Source organism: Harpia harpyja, chromosome 2, assembly GCF_026419915.1.
Source record: "Harpia harpyja isolate bHarHar1 chromosome 2, bHarHar1 primary haplotype, whole genome shotgun sequence".
NCBI classification, from domain to species: domain Eukaryota; kingdom Metazoa; phylum Chordata; class Aves; order Accipitriformes; family Accipitridae; genus Harpia; species Harpia harpyja.
Genome location: NC_068941.1, coordinates 62,270,809 through 62,281,048, shown reverse-complemented (window position 1 = coordinate 62,281,048; position 10,240 = coordinate 62,270,809). Strand labels below are relative to the sequence as shown.

The 10,240-nt window shown below is 37.3% G+C and overlaps 1 protein-coding gene across 1 annotated transcript; it reads right to left on the bottom strand.

The window, feature by feature from the left end:
* Positions 1 to 939: 939 nt before the first annotated feature.
* GNPDA2 (glucosamine-6-phosphate deaminase 2) lies at positions 940 to 8,898 on the bottom strand. The gene is made up of 6 exons (XM_052780147.1): positions 7,282 to 8,898; positions 6,883 to 6,980; positions 6,207 to 6,389; positions 5,689 to 5,873; positions 5,419 to 5,593; positions 940 to 1,987 (listed from the first exon to the last, which is right to left on the bottom strand). Exons 1-6 carry the CDS (start codon positions 7,407 to 7,409, stop codon positions 1,929 to 1,931), a joined length of 828 nt encoding a protein of 275 aa, XP_052636107.1. The 5' UTR covers positions 7,410 to 8,898; the 3' UTR covers positions 940 to 1,928.
* Positions 8,899 to 10,240: the final 1,342 nt, after the last annotated feature.

The window sequence follows — 10,240 nt, the reverse complement described above, 5'->3', positions numbered from 1 at the left end:
TGGATTTCCACTCATGCTTGAACCTAAATTCTATTGTTTCCTCAACAGAATTCCCAGTTTTGCCAGAGGATGGATCATGATCATTAAGACAAATGTGCTTGAATTCCTTTAATAGTAACCTAAATTCAGGATTATTTTTAGTCTCACACTTTCTGTAATACAAGTGTTGACTTTATAAAGTCTTTTTTAGCTGTAAAGACTAAGAATAGCAAGCCTAACAATGCATTTTGTGGGTCATATGCTACATGAAACAGCATTCTCCTGAAGCACAGTCTTCTAAACTTTTCCCCCCAACACTGCATTATGCTTCAAAAATGAAAGTGCAAAAGTTGAGTCTTAAACCTGAAGGCCTGTTTTAAATCTGTGCTTGTTCAATCTACTGTTAAGAACTGAAACACAAGGCCTGGCTTCCTACACTGCTCTAGACCAATTCTTCCCTCCTTTTGTAATTTCACAGAATCATAGAACAGTCCAGGGTTGAAGGGACCTTGAAGGACCATCTGGTCCAACCTTTTATGGGAAAGGTGAGCCTAGATGAGATTATCTAGCACCCTGTCTAATCACATCTTGAAAAACCTCCAGCAGTGGGGACTCTACCACATCCCTGGGGAGGTAATGTGGTTTGTAATAAAGGCTACCTGCCTATTATCTAGGTGAAAAGTTAAATTGTTGAAGTTATGCTTTGTTGCACTTTCTCCCAGTGAGTATTTTATACAAGGGCATGCTTCCCCTGTTCCCTGCCCACCCCCCCAAAAATAAGTCAAACTCAACTTCTTCCTTAGGAATTTTCCCTGCCCACCCCCCACCCCCCCAAAAATAAGTCAAACTCAACTTCTTCCTTAGGAATTTTGTGCCTTCTTCCACCTAACCTCTCCATAAAGCCCTGAAGTATTTATTCATGTCAGAATTTGTATCAGAAACAAAACAATTTTGAAATGATAGATTTATATTTAAGTTTTACTTATATTCAAAGTAGGAAATAACATTCCCTGTAACAGCTCAATGTTTATAATGATACAATGAGAGGTAACTATTGCAAAGTGATTAACAGTTGACTTTAAATGATCATGTATTAAACTTGCAGACATTGTATTCCTGTAAATTAACCTCTTTTCAGGCATTTAATGGTAACATCAATGGTACAATTAAACAGGTACCACCAGAAAGGAATATTTAGATTTTTCCTTACATATAAAGCTCAATTACCAAAAATATAAAAATCCTAAAGTAATTTGAAAAACATGAGAGGAAAAAGTGCTATGGCAGAAGTTTAATATTTTTCTGTGGAGTAAGTTATAACTTTCAAGAATTTGGTGCATTTTTAGGCACTGTTTTTGTATTTTTATTTGCCTGAATTGTACAGCAGGACTTGAGATGCCCCAAAACTGTTTAAGATAAATTTAAGGCAACCAAGTGCGAAAGCTCAGTGTACATTAGATGTATGTAAACAGAACATTTCATAGTAGAAATTGTACAACTATTACGAGTCTATAACATTGACAAAGGCCAAAACCATTCTGCCTAGAGACACAAACGCAAAATGTAGTTACACTAATCAAGCCCCAAATTACAAATTCCTGGAAATAAAATATCATATTCTCTAACACAAGGCAGATGCATTACATTGCTGTGCTAGAATAAGTGCTCTGCTTCCCCCCACCCCCCTACATAACATGCAGTCTCCCACAAGTTTGTTCTGTTCCATTTAGTTATGTACCAGCCAACAACAGAGCTCCAAATGTTAAAGCAAAATGCACAACACAGCAAAGAGATGGAATGTGAATGTACAGATATTGGACCTTTTAAAAAATACAGTACCTAGGATTCCCCATTTTAAACAGTTTTCAGCATATTGCATAGCAGTGAACTCATCTGCTACCTAAAACTGTTGCTGTTGACCCACATGGAGTTCCTCTTCAATTCTTCTTTCAGTTTTCTTTCATACTGTACAGTGGGTCCACAAGCTTATTGTGCACATGCATTAAACCTTGAGGGGAAAGCAACAATGCCAGCTTTACATTAGTTATACTTTTTCAACATGTCCTTCTATCCACATTTTTATTTGGAGTTTGCTTCAAAGTATACATTTTAAATAGTTCACTGAAGAGAATAGCACTAGCTATTTAAAGTAGTTTAAAATCAGAAGTTAAAGACATCATATATATTCCTGTATCACTTGCATACTAATGACATCTTCAGTATAAAGTGAGCAGGGATGAGACAGTTCTCTAATAACAGACCCATCAAAAAAGTAGATCTGGAATACTTCCAAATGAATTGAATACATGAGATACACCCATCTCTCCTTTGTATTAAAAACCATAACAGCAACATAATATTCCCTCATAGCACAATTTGTCATAAAAATCAGATGTACATATACTGATACTTTTACAGCTTGAGTTGCAATGTTCTAGCATTGTGGTATTACTGTGTTTGTAATTAATAGTGTACTTGTAGTCCTATAGACAGGCAAAACCAAACTAGAAGTATCCAGACTGTTCATGCAGATTAAGAACTTCAGTAGTTCAACTGTCTTCTATTCTAGCTAGGCTTTTTTTTGTCATATACAAGTCATCCATAGCTGTGATTAGGGGAGTATTTTTTTCCTATTCAAGTACTTTAATTTTGGAAAGTGCCGAAGAGCAATAAAAAAAAAAAAAAAAAGGTGTTTCTTTACTTTGTTACAACTTAGTAAAAGTGTTACCTACATCTAGGTAGGTAGGACATTTGGTAACTGGTATGTTTTTAACCTCATTTCACCTTAAGGACTAGTAACAGTAACTGATCAGTGTTCACAAACTGCAAAGTAGAAGTCCATTTTAGCACCAAACTAAAGATTAACTTCTAAAATTACAGATTTAAGTAATATGCAACATTAAAAGTAGAGAAATTGTCTTAAAAACCATGAAAGAAGTCTGACAGTAGCATACATTTTAGTGATTATCTATGGCAAAGAATATTCAAATACCTTTGCTACATGATGCATTGGTGGCAAACTTTGTGTCACTGCAGCAATATGAAACTTGAATAACTATACAATCTGAGGTCATTACTGTAGGTGACCACAACAAAAGGCATTTTATGCAGCATCTATTTCTAAGCAGCATGTGATTTAATATAAATGCAGATGTTACTATTTCCTTCTCCACTTAGTGACACATTCAGCCATACTAAACAGCCAACACACCTATAATTGACTCAAGAACCTAGCTCATTTTGTCTCTAAAGGTTAACGACTTGGCTTCAGATGTTTGTGCAAAAGCACCAAACCTTAGAAGGCAACATAACAAAAGGAAATGGTTTTAGATTTCATGAAGGATAACTATTGTGTTGATGTACATGGGAAAGATCAAGTCTAATATTTTTTCAGGAGTTTAATAGTGAGAAAATATTAAGTATACATTTGCTACAAAAGCCATTTGTACTCAAAGAGTAACAGCTGCACACACTACTCAAACTAGAACCATGTTTTGAACTTTAAAGCATTTCACTTCCTAACAGTGTTTTTCTCTTCTAAAAAACGGAAATGAAGAGGAGATAATTACCCACTTCCTAGACACATGAAAAATGCTTAAAGTACTGCCTCTGCCATATTTAATGAAGGATATTTAAATCTTTTTTAAAGGTATGCACCAGAGTCCTTACAGATAGATGCAAAAATAATTATTTCAAAGGAAAGTCTCACTGTATATTCAAGTATGCTTTGAATAAACAGACTTCCACATACAGTTTTAAGAAGAGCATGCACAAGTATGGAAAAAACTATCCCAAATTGACTTATCTGCAGACTAGTTAGTAAATTCAAAATTCATCTTCTGCTTCATTCTGCAAGAAAGTTACCTTTCCCTTTTCCAATAAGAACATTTAAGTACACTTGATAATTTTAGCCTCTAATAAGTTTTCAGGAAGTTAGAAAAAAGTGAAGGGGAATAAGAGTTATTCTAGTTACCAGCCAGTGTGGTACTTGATCATCAAAAAAGTTTGAAGTTTCATACAGTACCTCGAGATTTTTTTAAATGGTGAAAAATCACAGTAAATAGCTACCATAATTAGCAGTATTAAGAACTACCTAGCTTCCTAAGTTGTCTGACCTGAAGATCAAGATTCAGAAATAATTCCAAATTTGACCCACATTGATTCCTCCTCTATCTTAAAGGGGGCAAATCTCACTGATTTGAGAATTGGTAAAATTAAGCAAGTTTAAAATAAACAATCTTTTTAAGAACTCTATTGCTCTGGATTACAGGGTAATCAAATACAGTGTGACACAATAGCACACATTCATATACTGTAGCCCTTGATATTTTTAAAGCAATGTTCAGTGTCATTCATACCTAGTAATTCTACATTAGGTTTGTATCTTTCTCAAGCAAGCTTTTGTTTATATGAAATACAGGATAATGTTTAAAATTTACCCAAGCAGTTAAAGAAGTTTACCTTTGAAAACAACAAGTACTATCTAGCAGTGTGATACAGGTAAAGACTAACACACCCCACCCCCTCAATACATAGCAGAGAACAGCATACTGAAAAAATCCAAAATTAACCAGTTGGCCAAAAGTGATATCAGGATAAAAATCACATTAATGTCAGAATTGCAATCCAATATATATATGGACACTAGTGATATAATGCTCACAAAAATAATTTCATAAATCGCAATCTTGATCTCAGATGCCTCAACTACTACAGGTATCCATGCTAGTGAGAAAGATGACTGATTTACACAATTGCACTTGCTGTGCTAATATAGTTAGGAGAAAATGACTTTTCTCAGCTTCTACAGTCTCAGTGAAACAGAATTCACATCTAGGAAGTCTCGAACAACTATCAAAAATCTCAACTTACTTTAAGTTTGGCTCAATATACCTACTACAAGTATGAAAAGCACAGTAAGATGCTGAAATGTATTCTATGTTAGTATAGATGGTTATGCTAATTGCACTGGATGAAAAATGTCCTCAGGTAGCTTCAAAGTCTGTATCACACATTTCAAGTTTACTAGACAGCACATTACTGCACATAGCAAAAGCAGCATGAAAATACATCAGGATTAATAAGTGTATTAAGTTTTCTTTAAGTGAAACTTTCCAGTATATTTAAGACCAGTATTCTGGAACACCAGACTGCTGCTGTTTTACATACAGTTGAAGATTACTAAACCACCATTTCCAATTGGAAGCAAAGGAAATATTTTTCCAAAGTAGATTTGTCAGGAATGTAAGGAACACACATTCTGCCTCCTAGCACTTTTCCATTCACAAGAAATAAGTTAACATTTAGTATTTTGAATATATAATATTATACATTAGCTACTGTAAAGTGTTGGAAGGCCCAGACTTAAATCAATATAATTTAAAATTTGTTTTGTTGTGGTTTTTTTTAAATACACGTAACTTCTGATTCAGTGCTCACCTTTAAAGTACTTCACAGTTTTAACTCTTAGTTCTAAAGTAGCATCTTCATCACACACAAAGATAGTACGAGGGTGTTGCTGGAAAGCAGAAACTGTCCACATGTGATTGACTCCTTCTTCAATTGCTTTGTACAATGCAAAAGCCTTATGTGCACCTGTTATAAGAATCATCACCTGCAAAACAAAGGTCTCTTTACTTTCAATGCCAGTATCAATACCAACTAGTCTTGAAAACAGACACATGCAACTAGAACTAAATAAGTTCTTACTTCTCTAGCATCCATCACTGTACCCACACCAACCGTTAGCGCCATAGTTGGTACTTTAGATAAGTCTCCATCAAAGTATTTAGCATTTGCCAAAATGGTGTCCATTGCTAAAGTCTTTAATCTTGTTCTTGAAGACAAACTTGATCCGGGTTCATTGAATGCAATGTGGCCATCTGGACCAATGCCTTTTCAAAGTTAAAAAAAGTAAATCATTCCAGACCTGCGAGTCAACAAATATCCTCAAACATCGTAAATTAATAAAAAAGTTTTAGGACTCATTCTTTCCTTCTGGCTCCCCATTTTCAATAAAAAAACATTCAAAACTTACTTGAAATTAAGTTACTAGAAACTTGGACACCAACCATTCTGTTTTGGCATTCATACTGATTCTTTGTTAGTCACAGAACTTTCTTACACCATAACTGAAAAAAATGGGTTTAGCTAAGTTATGAAAACAGTGATTAGAGAGTCAGTGTATTTGTTTGAATCATAACTAACCACAGAGCATTTCCTCATACCTCCAACAAACAGATCAATCCCCCCCGCTTCTTCAATTTTCTTTTCAAATGCATCACATTCCGCCTGTAAGTCTGGAGCATTCCCATCAAGAATATGAGCATTATTTGGATCTATGTCAATATGTTTAAAGAAGTTATTCCACATGTAGGAATGATAGCTCTCTGGATGATTTCTGGGGAGCCCTGAAATAATTTAGAGTAAAATTAACATATTTCAAGATTTAACCAAACAGCCTTAATTCTAGTCTATGTGTAACCAACATAGGGCATGCAAGGCAAACCTAAGTCAGTCAGATAAAGCAATATTTGAAATTATATTGGTAAGAAAGATTTCCTGTTGGCATGCACAAGGTAATTTGTTTACATTCCTTTCACATACATCACAAAGAGTGTAAAGTCTTCAAAAGTAATGTAGTCACAGTATTACATGACAACACACTTTTTACAGAAGTATTGTGAAGCACTGAATTTAGCACAGGATCTACCTGTTTATTATTTGCATTTTTGTGGACAAAGGAATAGAGAAAAATGCTTAAGATGACCTCATGGCCAGAAGTCTAACGTAGGAGTACCAACACACTAGACTGACCCTGTGCTTTGGCAAAGTATTTAACAGTTTTAATAATGGAAAAAAATCATCAGTATAGTGTGTTCTTAAAAAATTAGCACATCTTACCTACATATTCATCCATGTTGAAAGTCTTTACATATTTGAAAGAGAGATCTCCATTCTTGTGATATTCTATCAGCTTTTTGTAGCATCCCAAAGGTGTACTCCCTGTTAAATAAAGTTTTTCTACTGTTCTATGTATCCGTACAACATTTTCAGTGTATTCAAATGTCTTCATAGTCAAATTTTTGCTTTTCAACATAAAAGAAATGTTATTTCTCATTTTGTATTTCTCAGCTTCTCAAACTTTATCACAACTTTTTACACAAATCAAATCCATATTTAAAAAGAAAAATGTTGGGAGTATTACCAAAAATATATTTGTGTTCTTTTAAATACTCTGTCTGTTAGCAATGATACAAACTAGTTCTAGGTTTAGTCATTTACACAAGCTTTGAATAAAACTTGCCTGTTGGTAGACCAAGCGTGAAATATCTTCCTTGACTTGGCTTGAATTGAATAATACGATTACAGATGTATTTTGCTGCCCATTCACTAGCCTGATCATAATCTTCAAGAATTACTAGCCTCATTATGGCAGTGAGGAACTTGTATGATAAAATGAAGTTAAACCTGGAGAAAATGTCAAAGTGTTAAAAATAAGCACCATATGAATAGTTGTAAAACTCTTAGATTACCAGAAGAGATAGAAAATTAACTTTTATACTCATAGTGCTAAATAAAGAATATTTTAATTGCATAAGCATATTGCACTCTTGCAGTCCTAGTTCAAGCTGGACTGTTGGACAATCAAAAAAAAAAAGCTAGAGAATCCAAGTGATAGATTACAGTCAAAATATTTTTTAAAATTCACAGACTAATTTGAAGTAACTGGTAGGAAAAAGCTAAAACAAAACAAGAACAAGCCATTTTGAACTTCAATCTTTTAATTAGTTGTTACTGTTAGAAAAGAGGAAATACTCTGACTGAAATAAAAGCAAACAACTAAGTAAACAAACACTGAGATTAACTCCTGTTTCTTATGACCAGCTGAATGCCTAAAATTTCAAAAACAGGGTCCAGAATAACCCCATGCTTCTATATTCAAAATACATAATTGGAAATAAACAATTAAAACTCCTTTCACTCCCATTCTAGCTCCACAATAATGCTTCCATAAGTTTATTAATCTGCAAAAAAAATGTTAAAGCATTAGAGATATTTGAAATCCTTACAATTCACAGGAAAAAATACCTATGAGGTCACATTTTTTCTTTTCAACCTAACTTTAAACAGAAGTCAGCCAGTCGTTCTTTATAGGCTCTGATCCTGAGTACAACTACATCAACTATTAAGATGAATCTAGAAAACAAGCTTGGCTGTTAAAAGTATGTGAGCATCTCTCGCATTTAAGTAAAACTCATTTTTCCATGAGTTTCTGCTTAACAGAGTCAGGTAATTATCAGAAAGACTGAGGCTCTTTGGCCAGTTAGCGATGTACTACTCTACTCTTCCCCCGTCTTAGCGTGCCTGGCATTAGCCAGAAAACAGCACAGCTGTCAGAAGCTTAAGGCCAACTAAGTGCCAAACCACCAGTAGCACACACTACTCTTAGCTGACCCAAAATGAGAGGCCAGTTTTAGAAGAAATACGAATTAAACTACAGCAGTGCTTAACAGGGTAACTTCTGTTCGTCCCACTAAACAAGGAAGGAAGCGAACACCACCTTGTGTTGCGCTGACTGTGCTGCTTCCTCTCCCGGGACAGTAAAACCATGACAAGTCAAATTCACCTTTGCAGAGGAAACGCTATTCCACAGGTACCGAAAAAGTTAACACTCACATTTCCTTAAGGAGGACAGAAAAACAGGCCACCAGAGAGAGATCCCGTGGCCGTAGGGCGGCCTGATAAAGCTTTAACGATTTTACCCTGAGAACACGGTGATGCTCTCCACAAGGAGCGACCCGCGAACGGCACCAGAACCACCGCGGATTGTCGGCTAATACTTTTTCGGCAGAACTGGTGAATCTACACTGTTAGCGGAAGAGACCTACTGCCGGACCGCCCCGCCGGCCCCGGGCCCCGCGGCCTCCCCCTCTCCCACCGCCCGGGGGCCTGTCGGGCACCGCTGCATCCCCCACGGCCGGCAGCAGGGCCCAGCGTCACCCCGCCAACGAGCGCGACCCTGCCCGGCCCCGCTCACCCCCAGGAGAGCCCACCGCAGCCGCACAAGCAGCACCAGGATGGAGGGAGGACGACGGGGACCGCCACCCGGCCCTCCGCCTCCAACGGAGCCCGGCGCGCAACCCGGAAACACCTGGCGAGGACCGGAAATAGCTTCGCGAGTGGGCGGTGCCGCGCAGGCGCGGGGGCAGCGGCCTCTTCAAGGCGGGTTTTGGGGGCCCTCAGGGCTGTGTCGTGTCTTGGGAGGGCATCGGGGGCTTCTCGTGTGTCTCCTGGCGCCCGTTGCGGGGGCAGGGCATGGGTGAAGGAGGCGCCTGCCCTCAGAGAGGGACCTAGGAAACTGCTGGTGGCGTGGGGTGGGTAGAGACTGCCGTAAAAGCACTAACTGTCTGCTTCGTAGACTGAACTAGAGTAGGGTCTTTGCATGAGCCCTTTTCTTGGAGCCCCTGTTTTGCTGGAAGCAGGCGGTACACTATGATCTTAATGAGGAAAGCTCCCCTTTAACTTAGGTATTTGCTTGAAGTAGCTGCAAAAGAGGCTGTTCATAGTTACTGTGAAAATAATAGGTAAACCATGAACTTCTTTCTCTTGCTTTAAAAACAGTCAAGTAACTTTATAGATGTAGTAAGCTATAATCTAAACAGCTACAGTGTGATATATCTTGCTGGTTGGGAAAGGGTTAATAGTCTTAAAGGGTGCTTCTTCAGAATCGAGTAGGGAAACAGGAGAGAAAATGTAAAAGAGCAAGCTACATAATGCTGAATGCATGTGTATGCACATGCTGTAGGCTTCACTGAGGCCTTACCATATTAGAAGACCAGGATGAATCTGTTTATTGGGCAGGAGTATAACTGACTGAGGAAAAACATCACGTTTGAAGGCTAAAGGGGGAGGGGGTGTAAAAAAAATCCATAGTCATGCTCATGTGAACATAGTAATACGTTTTCTGGTAGCTTGACTAGAACTACTGCAAGGTAGCTTAGAAAGATTGAGTAATGCTTTGCCAAGGGCATGAAAGGTGCGTTTGCGACCTTGTGAGGAAAAATGTATTTTACTGGAGTCTCTGGGGCTTAGCAGGCAACTAATAAAAATATCCTTTGTTTCAAAATCTGCCCTTTATTTGAATTTAACTTTCAAATATTAGCAATTTGATATAGCTCGTGCCTGTTCTTCCTATAAAATCTTTATCTCAGAAACATTACCAGGTCCTAAAGAATGTTGTTTCCTCTTGCACCATTTT